At 59.1% G+C, this 17,081-nt stretch overlaps 1 protein-coding gene and 1 pseudogene across 4 annotated transcripts; both read right to left on the bottom strand.

Annotated features, from left to right (window-relative positions):
* Positions 1-605: 605 nt before the first annotated feature.
* DAPK3 (death associated protein kinase 3) lies at positions 606-14,326 on the bottom strand. Of its 4 annotated transcripts, none has more exons than XM_016163536.2 (9): positions 14,241-14,326; positions 13,100-13,259; positions 8,077-8,437; positions 7,657-7,786; positions 7,272-7,320; positions 6,590-6,616; positions 4,400-4,552; positions 3,642-3,687; positions 606-3,267 (listed from the first exon to the last, which is right to left on the bottom strand). In XM_016163536.2, the coding sequence occupies exons 2-9, from the start codon at positions 13,159-13,161 to the stop codon at positions 2,731-2,733; spliced, it is 1,365 nt and encodes a 454-aa protein (XP_016019022.1). In that variant the 5' UTR covers positions 13,162-13,259; positions 14,241-14,326; the 3' UTR covers positions 606-2,730. The 4 variants fall into 4 exon arrangements, with proteins under 4 accessions (XP_016019022.1, XP_016019023.1, XP_036089992.1 ...); XM_016163537.2 differs by lacking the exon at positions 14,241-14,326 and adding an exon at positions 14,001-14,164; XM_036234099.1 differs by lacking the exon at positions 14,241-14,326 and adding an exon at positions 13,485-13,626.
* Positions 14,327-16,238: 1,912 nt separating this feature from the next.
* Positions 16,239-16,358, bottom strand: LOC118612659 (annotated as a pseudogene).
* Between the last annotated feature and the right edge of the window lie 723 nt (positions 16,359-17,081).

Genomic DNA, 17,081 nt, shown 5'->3' with positions numbered 1-17,081 from the left:
GACTGAGCAAACTGAGGCTGCACCGAGCTGAGCTGCGGAAGGTCCCAGGCCAGGAGCTGGGCAGAGAGCACCTCGGAGCGAGGCCACCTGCCCGTCAGCTCCTGGAAGACGCTGCAGCTTTAGCCCACAGCAAAGCCCACAGCAAGGCAGACCCTGCACCCCGAAAGGGCAGGTGGGAGCCCAAGTGAATTTCCGCTTTTACGCAGCCTTAATCAGAAACGCAGGACGGCTAGGGCCCCTTACCGTCCCTCTCGAGGCGGACACGGTCTCAGCCTTCCGCCGGCGTCTCCTGATGCCCGGCACGCTGCCTTGGGACGCTGGCTGGACGAATGTCCCTTACCACCCGTCTTGGGGTCTGGAGACCCCAGGGCACTGCAAAGTTCCTCCTCTCTCACGGGGGGCAGGTGGCCCCAGCAGACTGTGGCCCACTGGCCTCGCAGAATCACACGCCTCTCCCCTCCCCCCCCCGCAGGCAACTCACGGCCTGGGCACCTGCTGCCCGGGGCCCTATCTCTGAGTCCTAAGGGACCTAACGGCCAGACCGGGGCCTGGCCTGGATGAGGCAGCGGTAAGGGACAGTCACGGGGCGACATGGGAGACTCGAGTAGGTCTGAACATTGGATGAGGTGAAATTTATTACAATTTCAAAAATGGAAGTAGTTGACCAAAACAAGATATTAAATTAAAAAAAAAGGATGAATTTTATAGTGAAAGCTAGTTCAATTTTTAAAAAGTTAAAGAAAAAAAACAAAGTGAAACATGCCCCTTGGTGCACAGAATGGGGTGACAATGACCGAGGGCGCCAACGGCTCGGGACTGGGCTCCGGGGGGCTCGAGGCCCCTCCGAGCAGACGGCAGCGGGGCTGTGCGCTGGGCCCGGGGCGAGGCAGGCGAGCCTCCGTGTGACTGGTCTCGGGGGGTGCGAAGGGACAGAAACCGCCCTGAACCCAGGGCAGCTGCCTGGGAGCTTCCATCACAACAGAAGAACAGGACCCCACTGAGCCCCGGGGCTGCGGCAGCCCGGTGCCACACCCCGGGTTCTGCCCGCTTCCTCCTGGAGCGCGGGGACAGGCAGCAGATGCAGGAAAGGCAACGCGGAGCCCCGCGAAGCCACGGCGCTAGGTGACCCAGGGCGGGCTGCCCGCCGGGGCCAAGCGCAGACGGCGGCCGGGGGTCGAGACGGGGCTTCGTTTCCTCCCGGCTCACGGCGGGCGCGTGCTTGCAGGGGCGGACGTCCCTGACACGCCAGAACTCGCAGAGGGGACACAGGGGGTCCCACCCCAGACCCCGAGGACGGGCCTGCACACAGCAGACCCCTCTGCTGGACACCAGAGCCAGTCCCCAGGCCCTGCCTTGGCCCCAGCAGCGTCCAGGTGGCCTGAGCCCCAGCCGGCAGCCTTGCCAGGAACCAGTCCCAGCCCAGCCCGTCGGGTTCCTCCCTGCATTCGGCCAGGCCGGGGGCACGGGGGACAAGGGGTACGGGTCTGCACAGCTGTCCCTCACTCAACCCAACCTGCAGCAGAGACTCTGGCTCAGAGCAGCCTCCGGCTAGGGACCCAGGTCTCCTTAAGGCCTAGACCTTAGGGCACGCAAGACCCTGCTTGAGGGCGGCACCTAGTGGCCCGCGGCGGCACTGCCTGCTGCGGCCCCTTCCTGGCCCCACCCCGCCCCACGCCCATGGTCCCGGCCAGATGCTTGGGAACCAGTGTCTCCTGGCACAGGGCAGGATGGAGCCCCAGGGAGGACGACACCGGTCCACAGGCCTTTTGGGCTAACTCCACGTGGTCCCCCCCGAGGGGTGCGAGCCTGGAGCCCCAGCGGTTCCAAACGCAGCACTGGGGAAGGGTGCAAGGCGGGGGTGGTGGAACAGGGTGAGGAACCGAGGCAGGCGTGGGACCGCGGGTGGCTCTGGCGCATCGGGGGCTGTGCGTCAGGGGACACCTGCATGCAGCGTTAGGAGAGGGAGCGGATGGCCCCGCGGCCCGCCCCGCTGGGCAGGGCTGCAGCACGGACGAAGGTGCTTGACTCCTGCCCCCCGCCCCCCGGGAACCTGCCCCCTTCACCGGGTCCGGGCAGCGACGTGCTCCCCACAACACTACCTCCAGACCGAGCGCTCCTCGGGGGCTGGGAGGCCCCTCCACCACGGGCCGTGCAAGGGCCACCTCCCAGCTCTAGAGGAGGGGCTGGGTGTCCGGCAGAGGCGCCGCCAATCCGGAGCCCTGGGGCATGTGTGCGTCCCCACGATCCCTCCCCAAGGCCGCATGCCTGGGCCAGCATGGAGGGTCTGAAGGTGCTGGCCAGGCCGGTCTGTGTGCGGACTGACCTGCGGCCCCCGGACCTAGAACCCAGCCTGCCGCCCGGCAACCCGGCCACGCGGGAGGCACCCGTCTGCCGTGGCCAGCTCTGTCCTGAAGGTACCAACCCCCCACGGGAGTTCAGAGTATGGAGGTGACGCTGCCCCCAGAAGCCCCTGCCACTCGCTGGTGTCCAGGAGAGAGGGGTTAAGCCAGAGGGAGGCTGTGCAGGGACCGAGGCCTCATCGCCCTGGCAGAGCTGGCTAAGCCCCCGCCCCAGGGACAACCCCCCCCCCCGCCCCCACTGTGAATTCCTGGCCAGCCCCGCCCAGCCTCTTCCCGCCTCAGCCCCAGCCTGGGGATTCCCTGGGGCTGAACAAGGGTGACGCGGGGGGCCTGGCCACAGGGCTGCGGGGGGACACCCGCCCCGCGCGGCCTAGCGGAGGCCACACTCCCCGCCTGGCAGCTTCTCCTGCTCCATGGCGCGCACCAGGTCCTGCACGAAGCGCATCTCGGAGGCCACCTGCTTCGCCAGGGCCTCGTAGCGGTTCTCCAGGCGGCTGAAGCGGCGCTTGAGCCCGCTGGCCCCCAGCAGGGCGCCCTTGGCCTCCTCCTGCGCCTGCCGCTGCAGCGCCTCGGTCTTGTGCAGCTCCTGCCGCAGCCGCCGCAGGTCCTGGCCGATGCTCTCGTTCTCCTCCCGGTACCAGGCCTCCTTCTCCTCGTAGATGGCCGTCAGCGCCTCGACGTCCTCGTGGAAGAGCCGCCGGCTGTGCTCCAGCCCGCGCAGGCCCTCCTCGGCCGCGGCCACCTCCTCCAGCACCTTGGAGAAGCGCTCGAAGTTGATGTAGGTGTTGTTGGGCGGCATGCTCGAGTGCGACTTGATGGTGTACTCCTTCAGGCGGGCCGTCTTCAGGCGCCGCCGCTCCGGCTTCCGGCCGCTGTCCTCCCGCCGCACGTTCCGCCGCCGGATCGCCTGCAGCGAGGGGGGCGCACGGGCTGGAGCCAGCGGTGGGGCCACCGAGGGCCTCATCCGCCCCTGCCTGCTGCTGGGAGTCGAGGCTTATCGGCACAGAGACGGCGCCGGGAACCGCACAGGCGGGAGCCTTGAGCTCCGGCTCATCACGGGAGGCTGTCGGCTCTGGCCCGGCGGGGACGCCTTTCTGCAACATCTTGGGGGGGCAGGGAGAGCCCTGCTACATGTACTGAGGGGCCACAGACTGCAGCTGGATGTCTCGGTGAGACAGCTCTGACACCACGGCAGGAAGCCCCCCATGCCCCCCACTGCCCAGGCCCACTGCTCTGGGCTTGTCACGCCTGCCAGCCCTCAGCAGGAGCAGCCCCCCTCACCTTGATCCAGGAATGCTCCAGGCTCTGGGCTATGGTCATTCTCCTCCTGGAAGAGCAGCCCCAGCCCCGGTTAGTCACACACGTGCCCCCTGCACCGTCCTCCCCCCCGGGCCGAGAGCAGACCGGCCCTCCAGGCTCTGCCTGTCACGGCTCTGCTCTCAGCAGCCCACCACTGGCTGATGCAGACACCTGCCCCTGGGGACCTTTCGGCCAGCAGCATTACCCTGAAGTGACCTTGAAACTACATGTGCAATCCAGAGCAGCCACTCTGCTGGCCCAACCACAAGGAGCCCGTCAGGCCTGTGGGGGCGCAGGCTCTGGGGTCTCCATGTTCCCTGAGGGGTTCTGTTAACCGGGCCGAGACCTAACGCTGGGGTTAAGCAACTCGGCACCCAGGGAGGGGCCCAGTGGACAACGAGGGGCAACATTCGCCAGGGAAGGGCTGCGGCCACAGGGGGCACGTCCTGTGGACAAGGGCTCTGTGCTGCCAGAGATTTTAGATCTTTTTCTAAGGAAAAATTTTTTAAAGTAATTTTTTTTCCCCTGGAATATTATGTAAAAACCCAATTTTAAAATTTGGCAGTAAACTGAAAGCTTCTTAAGACCCAGTGTGGCCAGCTTATCTCCTGTCCTGAGCAAATCCAGTCACAGGGAGGTGGTGGCTTATAGGGATAAGCTCTTGGCCACGCTGCCCAGTCGGGGCGCCCATTCGGCCTTCCCTGCGGGCGGCCCCGACCTCTCGCCCGGCTCACTCTTACTTGGGGTCCTTGACAAGCAGCCGACGGATGAAGTCCTTGGCCAGCTCGCTGGTGTTGCCGAAGTACTCCTCGTCGAAGTCGTAGTTCACGGCCGAGATGTTGGTCAGGGTCTCCTGCTTGGTCTCACCCAGGAAGGGCGACGCGCCGCTCAAGCTGGAAGACACACGGGCGCGGCTCGGCGGGGCAGACGGGACAAAGGTGGACGCTGGGCCCTGAACACGCCAGGCTCTCCCGCCCCTGGAACCGCCCCAGCCATCACTGGCTGCCAACCGGAAGGCAGTACGAAGTCATCACCCAGCCAGCCAGACGCAAAAAACGTGGGCAAGACTCGCCACGGAAACCCACAACACCCATATGAACGCAGTCCCAAGGCGTCACCCCAGAACGGTTAGCGATTCCAGAGAGAACACCGGCCACCATGCCGGGGCGTCCTGGCTGACACCACTCAGCGCTCAGTCAAGGCACGCGTCACCGGCACTGACTCATGGAGCGGGACCCACGCCACCAGCCATGGGGTCCTCGGCACCTGACACTGACTTAAGGTAAAAAATACATGTCCGGGCCTTGGGCACACGGCTCCCCAAACCCTTGGGATGTGCTAAAAGGAGCGGCTAAGAAGGTGGGTGCGTCTTTCATTATAACGTTCGGCTCTTGTTCTCAGTTCCTGAAATGGCTCGATAAACCACCATTATGCATAACGAGCCCCTGCCAGCCTCACGGAGTTTGCACTAATGAGGTGACTTTTGGAAAGCCTGGGGAGCCATCGGTGGGACTGGAAGGTGGGGGGGTAGAGGGGCCAGACTGAGCTAATCGCAGACAAAAGATTTCATCAATCACGCCAACGCGATGGGCCCTCCATAAGCATCCTCGAGTAGGGGATTCGAAAAGCTTCCACGTGCTGGGAGAAGGCTGCGCCCCGAGCTCCGGCATCCGGCGCCTCCCAGGCCTCACCCACGTGCCCTTCGTCCGCTGTTTGCCTGCGTCCTTTATCTCGTCCTTCGTAATGAATTGTGGCACATCGGTCCCCCGAGCTCCGGGAGCCGCGCTGGCAAATTCATCAAACCCGAGGTGGAGGGCATGGGGACCTCCGATTTACAGCGGGCGGGTGTGAAGTGCATGTGACGACTTGGACTTGCAAATGACATCTGAACGGGGCCGTCTTGTGGGACTGAGCCCTTCGCCTGCGGCACCTGGCACCGTGTCCAGGTAGGCAGCACCAGAACCGAGTTCCAGAGCAGGGCGCCCGGCAGCTGTCGCAGACGGTGCTGCGTGTGGGAACCGCCCGCACGTTAGGGAGCCGGCGGCGTGAGAGGCGGCGAGTGTCGCAGAGAAGAAAGTGTCGGCCCGTCTGATTGCGAGGGAGCCTGCCGGGCCCACACCAAGGGACACTCTACATGTCCCTTACCAGCACTCTTCAGTGGGGACACAGGGGGGATGGAGGAACCGTCCCGGAAGGGAGGAGACTCAGGGGGTGGCCCTGGCTGGGGTCCTGGACCGGGGAGGATGTGGCGGAACACCGGCGGCGGCGGCTGACTGGGGCCCTCTGCTTGCTGGTGCCGCGCCAAGCTAAGCCCCTGGTGTGCGCAGACGCTGTCTGTGCGAGGCGCCCGGGTGAGGGGGCGCAGGTGCCAGGGGCACAGGGCTCCGCGCCGTCCCGGCCCCTCTCCCCAGCTTCCAAGCTCACGTCCGCGTTTAAAAAGATCAGTTCAGGAGACAAAAATAATCTCCCCAAACCTGAGGTCTCTGATCGCTACGCCCATCTGAAAAAGAAAGGTGCTGAAGAATTACGGGGGTACCCCCGGCCCGGGGTGAAGAATCACGGGGGCATCTCTGACCCAGGAACAGAGGAACAGCTCAAACGCGCCACCTGAGGAAACGACCTCAGGTCAAGTCGCCTTTTCGTGCAGAGCAAGGGCTCCAGCCACCAGCCCATGGACAAAGCAGGGGGCCCACGCTGCCTGGGCACAGGGCCCCGGGCGTTACTTCCCCGGAGGGCGTCTGCCCTCGGAACTCTCCAGGCGACCCGGAGACAGGAACCATGCCTCTCTCTCCCACTACCCTCCCTCGCTCATCCAGGCAGCCACCCAGAGTCCTCTGAGCACCGGGGGGCCCACGCTTGAGGTCACGGTCCCTGCACGGAAGCCTCCCTGACCCTCCCCGCGACCCGGCAGGGCGCTGACAGGTACTCACAGGATGTAGGTGATGACGCCGATGCTCCTGGAGGACGACACGAGAAGAGAAGGGGGAGTCTGGCTCAGAGCGGGAGGTGCGGCACGCCCCTCCCCCGCCCCGCTTCTGAAGGGCCCACATGAGAAAGCCACAAGCCCCAGGCAGCCGGCCTCCAAGACCTCGGAGGCGATGGCCCTACGTCCTGCCCTGGAGTCTAGGGAATGGGGACTTGAATACACCTTGGGTCCCACCTCCTCGTCAAGGCTCAGAGGGACTAGAGGTGGGGGTGGGGGTGGGGCAGACAGCACGACGGGCCCCCAGACCCTGCGCACGGGGGACGCTGCGGGGCCTGCTGGAGCCCGAAGGCGGGGCTGGCTAACTCTGAACGGCCGGCACATGTTTAGGCTTTGTGGGCCCAGACTGGTTCGTGGCATATTCGTCTGTTTTGATTTCACACCTTTTTAAAAAACAAGAACAGCGCCCCCGGCTCCTGGGCCTCCTCTGGCCTGGGGCTGCACTCTGCTGCCCCCCATTCTGAGGCGGTGGTCTGTCCTGCCCGCGCCCCGTGGCACCAAGACCACCCCATGGGCTGTGCCCCAGCCTGGGAATGAGCAGGGGGCGTTCCCGGAGGGGCGGTCCTGGGGTGTGTGCTGGGCTCAGCACTGGGCAGCCCTGGGCACCCCCACTCTCCCCCCTAGCTCACCACATGTCCGCCTCCAGACCCAGGGGTTCGTAGTTGACGATCTCAGGAGCTTTGAAGACAGGGGACAGAAGGTGTAAGGTCAGGGGCTGGCCGCGTCTCAGGCCGCACTGGGGACTAGCCCGGGGGGGAGCAACGCAGCGCCTCGCAGGGGGGCCGCCTGGCCGCCTGAGGGCACACGTGCACACACACAGGTGGCGCGGCTCTGGGGCAGGACGGAACGGTGACACGCCAGCCAAGGCCCTGAGCGTCCCCGTGCCTGAAGCCAGGACACCTGAGGGCAGCGGGCCGGGCATCCGGGGCCCGGGCTCGACTCGTCCCAGAGCACCAGAGTCCTCGAGGGCCCGTCGCCAAGCCCCGGCCCCCAACGCACTGGGCAGGGCCTCACCCACGAACTCCGGGGTGCCGAAGATGTTCTTGAACTCGCCCCCGGCCTCGATCTTGTGGGCGATGCCGAAGTCGATGAGCTTGATGCGCGGGCTGGGCGCGGCCTTGTCCAGGAGCATGATGTTCTCCGGCTGTGGGGGGAGCAGGCGGTGACGGGGCTCTGCTGCTCCTGCTGCCTGGCCTCCCCGGGGACAGCGCCCAGATTTCCCTGGGCCGGCCCGCTCCCAGCCCGCAGGGCGGGCGGGGCGACTTCACCCTGCGTGGCCAGGGCTGAGCCGGCCGGTCCCCTCAACCCCCGGAGCATCAACAGGCATGGGGGGTGCGCGGTCTGTGCCCACGAGACTCAGACCCTCTCTCCGGCCCCATCGTCACCCGCATCGGCCAGGCTCGGGTGGCCCGGCCGGTCCCCGGCGGGGCTCACCTTGAGGTCAAAGTGGGCGATGCGCTTGGAGTGCAGGTAGTGGACGCCGTCCAGGATCTGCTTGAGGAACTGGGTGGCCTCGTCCTCTGTCAGCGACTCCTTTTCCGCCAGGAAGTCAAAGAGCTCCCCGCCGGAGACCAGCTCCAGGATGAGCACCACGTCGGTCTTGTTCTCGAAGATGTCGTGCAGCGTGATGATGTTGGGGTGCCGGATCTCCCGCAGGATGCTCACCTCCCGCTCGATCTCCTCGCGGCTGACCCCCCGCCGGCTGGACGACAGGCGGCGCTTCTTGATGAACTTGGCCGCGTACTCCTTCCCCGTGCCCTTCTGCCGGCATTTCCGCACGATCGCAAACTGGCCGCTGTGGGTGCAGACGGGGAGGGGGCGCTGAGAGGGACCCGGGCCGGCCCCCGCCCTGCTGGGCAGCTCCTGGCGCCACGCGGGCGCGCCCTCCCCGCCAGCTCCGCAGGGTGCCCACTGGGTGAGCGCCCACATGAGTGCGGGGCGGGGCACGACGGCCACCGCGTCTCTGCTCCAGTGACAGGCGAGAACAGCTCGATGCTTACGGAGAGAGCTGGAGTCCAGCATGGTACCAAGTCCAGCGGAAGTCCAGCCGCCGTGGACGAGAACAGACGCGAGGCGTCCACGAAGACCCCGCAGTGAAAAAGCAAGTGCAGAGCAGCACGTGGAGTGAGGCCCTTTTGTTTCAAAGGGACGCACCGTCCGCGCGTGCACGCACATCTACGCACGCGCGCATGCGTGACTCTGAAGGGCACACGCCAGCCTGTCACAGCCGTCCCCGAGGGGTGGGACTGGGGCAATGGGGCCAGAAAGAGGGGCTCTCAGTTTTTATTTGAAACAAGTCTATACTGATTTGACTTTTCAGTTTCATTTAAAAAAAAAAATCTAAGAAAAACAAATAAAGCCACTGATTTCATAAGAGCTTCTTATCGACAGGCGGAGTGTAGGAAATGCAAACATTTTCAAAACAAGAGAGAAGGGTGGGGGTGCGGAGACCTCGGACCCTTCGCACACGGCCGATGGCACAGCAGCAGCCCGGTGCCCGCAGAGCGCCCAGGGGCCGCGGCTCCCCTGCCCGGTGCGGGCCGGGAGAACTGAGACGCGCCCGCGTGGAAACGGCCCGGGCGTCTGTCCGTCGGCGCGGGAACACGTGCAGGAGACGCGGCCCACCCACGCAGGGGGGCGCACGGGGAGGCGCTGACGCTCACTGCAACGTGGGTGGCCCTGAAATCGCGACGCCCAGCGAGAGATGAGCACACGGGGCCACGCGGTGTGCGGTTCCACGCACACGACACGTCCAGAGCAGGCCACGGGGACGGGGGGGGGGGTTCGTGGCCGTCAGGGGCTGGGGGGCCTGGGGAGTGACTGCTGAGGGGGACAGGGCTTCTGTTGGGGTGACAGAATGTTCTGGAAATAGATAATGATGACGGTTGCAGAGCCCTATGAATATACTAACGATGACAAAATTGTACCCTTTAAACGCACGAACTGTATGATAGTGAATTATGTCTCAAGACAGCTGTTATTTAAGAGAAATTCTATGTGCTGCAGTCCAGGGAGCTGTCCAGCGTCCAAACACCTTTGCTGTCTGGGAACTCAGCTCCACGAACTTGCTTTAACTCAGAAGCTGACTGAAAAGGCCAGACAGTAAATGTTTTAAGCTGTGTGGGCCACGTGGTCTGTCACAGTTCTTGTGTGGAGGGCCGCGCCACAGTGGCCTGGACATGGCCCACGGCCGTAGTTCCCTGACCCCCGAGGCCCAGGGTTGTTATACGGACCTACGCCTATGTCCAGACAGGAAACTTCAGCGAGGTCCTGCCGGGGGTCAAGAAAAACCGACATCGTGGGGAAACGGGGGAGGAGCGGATCGAGGAGGCAATGGCAGAGACAGGCCGTGGGGCCGAACGGATCGCGGACGTCGTCGGTGGCGGAGGGAGGGCAGGCCAGGCAGAATGAGCGACAGACGAGTGAGGGGCATCTCTGCCGAGCCAGAGGGGCTTTCGGGAAAGCCAGGGGACCTGACTGGGTTTGTCTGAGGATGCAGACCCACCTGTGGTGCCCGGGACCACCTGCGGCTGGCAAGCCGCTGCCCGCATCAGCGTCGGGGAACGAAAGCGCCCAGAGCAGACCATCACACGCATGCTCTGCGTACACGCGGGTGGTCAGAGGTGGGTGAAGTTCAAAGTGGGCAGGTGGAGAATGCAAAAGTACCACTAACCACGGTAAGCTAAATAAAGGCCCCTCCGAAGACATCCAAGTGCAAATTGCCCGGGGACCCCAGTGTCCTCACAAGGTCCTCGTAAGAGGGAGGCAGGAGGGACAGAGTCAGAGGCGCATGGGCGAGGCTGTGCTGCTGGCTGTGACAATGGAGGAAGGGGCCACACGCCTGGGACATGGCACCCCTAGAAGCTGGGAAAGGCCAAAAAAACTCTCCCAGGAGCCTTCAGAAGGAACCAGCCCTGCTGGTCAATTTGGACTTCTGATTCTCAGACCTTTGAGATAATTAACGTGTTCTTCTAAGCCACTAGATTGTGGTAATTTGTTAATGCACCAACAGGAAACTCAAACGGCAACCCAAAAGCCAAGGGCACAGGTCAGATGAGACAGGTAAAGCATCCTGATTAGGTCTCACCCACACGAAATGCCGTTCCCCCTCCTCTCTGCCCACCTCCCATCCTGTGGCTACTCCCTGGTAATGATGACACAGGCCGAATGTCCACCATGTGCCAGGAATGCTATGCTAAGCACTGGACGTGTCGTGGCATTTTCGAATACAAAGATAATTTCCCTTCATCTTTATTCCAAGCTGAGCTAACAAATAAAGACAACTAAGTCAGAGCTCATGGGAACAGGTAAAAAGATGCAGTAGAGGCTAACTTGTGTTCCCTCCAAAATCCATGTGTTGAAGCCCTAATAGCCAGGACCTATCTGGGGTGGGTCTTTAAAGAGGTAGTTAAGGTGAGCTGAGGTCACTGCGCCGGGCCCTAATCCAATAGGGCTAGTGTGCTCAGAAGCAGATCAGGACAGACAGGCACTGAGGGAAGAGCATGCGAGGCACAGGGAGGCGACAGCCGTCCACGGCACGAGACAGGCCTCGGGGGGAACCAGCCCCGCCGACACCGTGATCGCGGACGTCCGGCCGCCAGAACCGGGAGAGAATAACAGACCTCTGTTGTTTCAGCCGCCAGCTGGCACTCTGCCGTGACAGCCTGAGCTCATACAGACGCACACACCTGTCTGTGACGTGGAAGCCAGGGTGAACGGTCCACACACTCGTCCCGAGATTGTCAATGTGAACCTGAACTGGGAGGAAGAACCGCCCGACACACACACGCACACACTCACACGCACATGGGACTCACTCCCGTTCATTCAGCCCCTGACTCCTAGGACAGGAAAACATGGGCCCGGCTTTACTCGAGGTCCCTGTCACCAGCCAGATGCCTACTTCTGGTTTTGGAGCCAGTCGGCTTTGGTCCCAAGACCTGAATCCTGCTTGGCCACTTACAGTCCGTGTGGCCTTCAGCAAGCCACTTCCCTTCCCTCAGCCTGTTTCTTTATCTAAACTAGGGATAATAATGACATCTTGCCTCTAGGTCCTGCAGTAGATGAATGGAAGATAAAGACAGCCTAGAACTCAGATGTCCAAATGACATCCACAATGCATACAAACTGCAACAGAGCAGGCACAGCGTCCTGTGTCATTAACCCTTCACGTCACACACCTGAGAATGTTCCGGACCACACAGCTCAGCGCCGTCCATGGCACTGGCCACTGGCCACAAGGCAAACTGTAAAAAGCCCGTCCAAGTTGAGATGTGCTCTGAGCATACAATATACACCAGATTTTAAAGGCTTCATGTCAAAAAAAGGTGGTAACATGTTTCACTAATAATTTTTATACTGATCACAAGCAAAATGATAATAGTTTGATCAGGTCAAATAAAACATATGATTAAAAATAAAACATATCATTACAATTGACACGGCTCTCAGATTTCCAATTAGATTCCAATAAGTTTCCTCTGTGGCTCACATCACACGAGTGGCCTGGATCTTTCAGCAGCCACATCATGTTCTGGCCACGGACACAGGGCGCTGTGCTGGCCACCGCGGACGCTGCCATCGTTTGCCCATCTAACATCTTCACGGCGGCCGCCCCTATTCCTGTCACTGGCTCCACAGATGTGCATGTTCCCACTGAATTAATTCGTAGTGGTGGAAGCAGTGGGTGAAAGTGATGACGTCTGCTGATTTTTGGCAAACGACCCTCAGCGGGAGATCCTAACGCATCTCAACAATAAAGCATGAGAGTACAGGGTGCGGGAGGCTGCACTCGCCAGCACTGTGAACAGAGGAAATGCCTCAAGGAGAGACTTCAGAATCCCAAAAGAGCCTGCACTCTCTCTCAGCAAGGTCTGATGCAGGGCTCAGTTATTTACATTCCCTTCTGGTGACATCATGGGGCCCGGCCAGCAACAACTCACCAAATAAGGTTTGAGGCTCCGCCAAAAAAAAAAAAGAAGAAAAGAAGAAAGAAAAGACGGTGCCTGGCTGGTCTAGGGTGGTGGAGGAGCGAGCTCCCCAGGGAGGCTCCAAGGCCTAGCCAGGCCGGAAATCAGCTGCCAGACTGGCACGGGACTCCTTCCCTCTCCCCCCCAGGGGTGCTACACGACTGAGCCCAGACAGAGGCCACCCTTGGGAACGTCGGGAGCTGGGGAGACCAAGCGCGTCCCAGAGGGGGGCAGACCTTCACCAACAAAGCCCGCAAAAACCCTCTGCTCTGGCGCCGCGTACAGGCACCGGTACCGTGTGTGCCCAACTATGTCTGTCCCAAAGGAAAGGTACAGAGGGTGTCACAGCAAGAACTCCCCGCCCGGGTATCTGAATGCAAAGCTCCTTCTTAGGGAGTAGAATAAAGGACAAGAGGGCGAGATCCTGTCCAGAAAACCCCCACGGGCCTCTCTCCCACCCCAGAGCTTGGATGGAGGGGACCACCCACCTGCCCAGCTCCTCCCCCATCTCGTAGTAGTCTTCCACAGCTTCCTGCCGGAACGTGGACATGGTGGCTGGTCTGCCTTCCAGCACTTTCTGCTCCAGTGAAAGAAGCCCAGTCACTGTAGCTGGGAGACAGGATCTTGGGAAGTCCCCGAGCTGTGACCCTAGAGGAGACAGGGAAACAAGGAAGAAGGAGTAAGATACCAGCCACTGACCCTACTAACGGAGAAATCTGCTCACCAAAAATAGGTTTCACCTGACTCCACTGCCTGGGCAGGGCACTTGCATTTGGCAGGCCAGGTACTTTCGTGTGTCATCTCACTTAGTCATCAAACCGCTGTTAGCCCCACGGTGCCACCTTGCCCCCACGACTCCCACCGGGCACATACCTCTGGGTCTTCACACGCTGCCCCAGCTTCCTCTGCCTCTCTCTCCCAGGACTGTCCTCACTGCCCGTCCAGAGCCCCCGCCCATTCCTGCAGGTTCCCCCTCACTCTTCACACCCCCAAGCCTCAAAACGCCCTCACTCCCTGCTGGACTTCCTAGTGCTAGTCCCAACACAGTCCCCTCCCCCTGCCCATCAGCAACCTCTACTCCTCTTGGTCTTTACCTACAGCCTCCACGTACCGCCCCCTCCCCCCGCCCCACATATCAGCCTCCCCACTGGTGGGCTCCCCGCAATCCCGAATTCCCCAGGAACCGGACAATGCCTTCCAAGCTCCTGCCAGTCCCCTACACCTCCTCGCCTACCCCTCGCCTCCACGGGCCTAGCTAGACGAACGTCCCCCTCCTCGCTCCTCAGACAGCCCTGCAGATGTTAAAGGCCACCTCCCCCGTCTCCCCCTCCACAAACGGGCCCGCGAAGAGCCATCTCTGAGTCTCCTCCATTGTCCTTCGGCCCCAACCTTCGCGCAAGCTCCAAGGCAGACTCGGGGGGCCCTCTTCATAGACTCCTCCAAGGGTCCCCAACCCGTAACGTCCCTGCTCACGCGTCCCGGAGGCCACCACGCCCCTCACAGGCCTCGGTCGAGACCGGCTCGGTCATCCCAGGAGACCCCAAACGTCCCCCCACGGACCCCTAAGAGTTCCTCCCACACGCACCTCCCCCTTCCCCGCCCCAGCCTCAAATAGAATCTGCTTCTCACCTTACTCAGCCCGGCGCCCTGGGTCGGCCCCTTCGCCGCGCTGGCCTCCGCGACGCCCTGAACTGTGTGACGTCATCGCGTCCGCCAGTGCCCGCCTCTGGACGGCGGAACCCACCGTCCATTGGTCAGTGCTCCCGCCGCTCGTGACGCTCCGCCCCCGCCGGCGTCGGCCCGCCGCACCCGGATGCCACCTCCCCATTGGTCAACAGGTTAGCTGTTTATGCAACTCATTGGCTGTGACGGACGCCGATAAGGTTTCCGGAAGTAAAAGGTCGACTTCCGGCCCCTAGGCCGCCCCGCCCGCTCTCCTCTGACCGGGGTCCTGAAGCTAGGAGGAGGATACTGAAAAAGTCCTGCATTCCTCTTCCTGCCTGTCTTGGGCATGAGATAGGCGAATCCAAGGCCCAGTTCCGGCATGGCAGCTCCTGGGGTGGGCCGTGGGCTGCTTTAGTCCCTGACTAGCAGTAAAATTCTACCCATTTTCCAAAAACGTAAGGAAAAATGCATATGAGGTCAGCCAGGTGTTGTCCCAAGGTACTTGATTAAAAAAAAAATTACTGAGCCTTCGTATGTACCAATCAGCAACATTAGGAGGTAAAATATATTAATATTTCCCCCGTTCTACAAATGGGAAAACCAAGACACAGGTTAAGTAACTCACCCAAAATCTCACAGCCAGTAAGTGGCATAGTTGAGATTCATTCCCAGATGGGCCTGAACCCAACCCAAAACCAGTGCTTAACCACCTCAGATGCTCTCCAACACGAGACCTCGTGTCTCTCGGCCTTTGCTAACTGCCCTACCATCTTGCCATTTTCCCTTGTTTGTTCCAGTCTAACCCCATTTACCTTCCCTCTGACTTCAAACATTTCATTCCTACCCTGGGTCTTGGCACAAACTGTTTCTGCTGCTTGGAGATTGCCTGCCGTCCTCCACTCTCGTCTGACAATTACGGACACTTCAGTTTACAGCAGCACTTTCTTCCATACCGTTTCACCCTGTTGTTATATCTATTAGTACAGTATGTTTCTTACAACGAATAAACCCATAGTGATACATTTTTCATAACCAAAGTCCATATTTTATTCATACTCCTTGTTTTCCTTGTCTTTTTGCTGTCCCAGGATCCCATCCAAGATTCCACATGACATTTAGTCATCACATACCCTTAGGCTCCTCTCAGCTATGACAGTTTTCGCACTTTCCTGTTTTTAGTGACTGACAGTTTTGAGGACTGGTCAGGTATTTTGTAGACTTTCCCTCAGTTGGGGCATCTGATGTTTTTCTTATCATTACACTGGGTAAAGTGGTCAAGAGCCATTTTTAGCACATCATATCCAGGGTCCATACTGTCAACATGACTTATCACTCACTGTTGATGTTGACCTTGGTCACTCAGATCTAGATGTCGTCATCAGGTTTATCCACTTTAAAGTTATCTGCTCTTCCTTCCTTTCCACGTTGTATTCTTTATAAGTTTCATGGTGTATTCTTATGCACAGCCCACACTTAATGAGGAGCTGGAACATCATTTTTACTTGAGAAAACTGACAAACTATGGTCATTCAGACTTGTGTATTTGGTGGGCATTTTCTCAAATATGAACGAATTGAAACTGTCACTTCGAGGATAACAACTGACAGTAATGGTCACCAATGGCAATCATTTGAGCTATCGAGCAAAAATTAAAAATTTCAAAACCTGCTTGACAGTTTCCCAATACTTCAACACTTTTCTGGTGAAATTAATATTGACAAATTCGATTTTCAAGTGTTTAATGAAATGTGTCATCCCACAGAGCTGCAAGCTCGGTTTACACCAATGTTTCCAAATAACCAATGCTTGATGTCACAAAATCATGCAGAGGGACAAGACCCATTCCAAGTGCCAGACAGACCGATTTTTTTTTTTTTTTTTTTTACGGCGAGGCAACCCTTGGTTCACCTCGCAGATTGCAAGGACCTTGTCAGTTTACAATCCCTTATTTTTTGTTTTCCACGCCTACGGCACCTGGTCTTCCTAGGTGGTCTCCCATCCACGTACTAACCAGGCCCGACCCTGCTTAGCTTCACAAGGTCAGACAGGATCGAGCTTGTTCAGGGTGGCGTGGCCATAGACACAAACCAATGGATTTTGATGTTAACAGTATGAAAAGTCCATTATTGCCACATTGTAATTTAAGAAACTACCCCTTGTTGAGCGAGTGTCGTATCAAAGTATGTCCATAACTATCTGAAAAAAAGGTATTAAAATGCTTCTCTCTTTTCCAAGTATGGGATGAGTGAGGAAGGTTCTCTCCATATAAAGTCAACCAAACTAATGTATTGAAACATTTAATACAGGGAAGACATGAGATTCCCAGCTGTCTTCTAGTAAGCCAGAGATTTGAAAGTTTTGCAAAACTTAGAACAATGGTACTCTTGTTTTGGAAAATAAAGGTCTTTCCCCCACCTCTCCAAAAAAGGTTATTTATGCTAACATGTAATGGGTTATTATTTTATAATCAATTACTATTTTTTAAATTTCTCAATTTTAATTTCTATATACAGTAAATACCAATAGATATACCCATTTAAACAAAATCTTTGTGGGGTCCTCAATGTTTGAGAGTGTACAGGAGTCCTGACACCAAAAAAAATTGAACTGCTGGCTGTCCTAAAACCACAAAAATAACACAAGTAAAATCAACAAATATGAGTAGGGAATACACACAGGCTCAAATATACACATATTTATCACATACCAATGCTTGGGTCATTTCACAATAAGATATAGTAAAGTCATGAGATGTCAGCCCCCTATAAATGGAATCACTCTGAATGACAGCTGTAAAAGGACTTG

This window comes from Rousettus aegyptiacus, unplaced genomic scaffold (assembly GCF_014176215.1).
Source record: "Rousettus aegyptiacus isolate mRouAeg1 unplaced genomic scaffold, mRouAeg1.p scaffold_m13_p_16, whole genome shotgun sequence".
Lineage (NCBI taxonomy): Eukaryota > Metazoa > Chordata > Mammalia > Chiroptera > Pteropodidae > Rousettus > Rousettus aegyptiacus.
The sequence above is the reverse complement of the archived record's forward strand: the minus strand, read 5'-3'. Positions and strand labels throughout refer to the sequence as shown.

Coding starts and splice junctions, on each gene's coding strand:
- DAPK3 (XM_036234098.1), bottom strand. CDS start 13,412: ATGACACACGAAAGTACCTGGCCTGCCAAATGCAAGTGCCCTGCCCAG. Junction 8,438..13,099: donor ATGGGGGAGGAGCTGGGCAG/GTGGGTGGTCCC, acceptor CTGCACCCACAG/CGGCCAGTTTGCGATCGTGC. Junction 7,321..7,656: donor CGGCACCCCGGAGTTCGTGG/GTGAGGCCCTGC, acceptor CTGTCTTCAAAG/CTCCTGAGATCGTCAACTAC.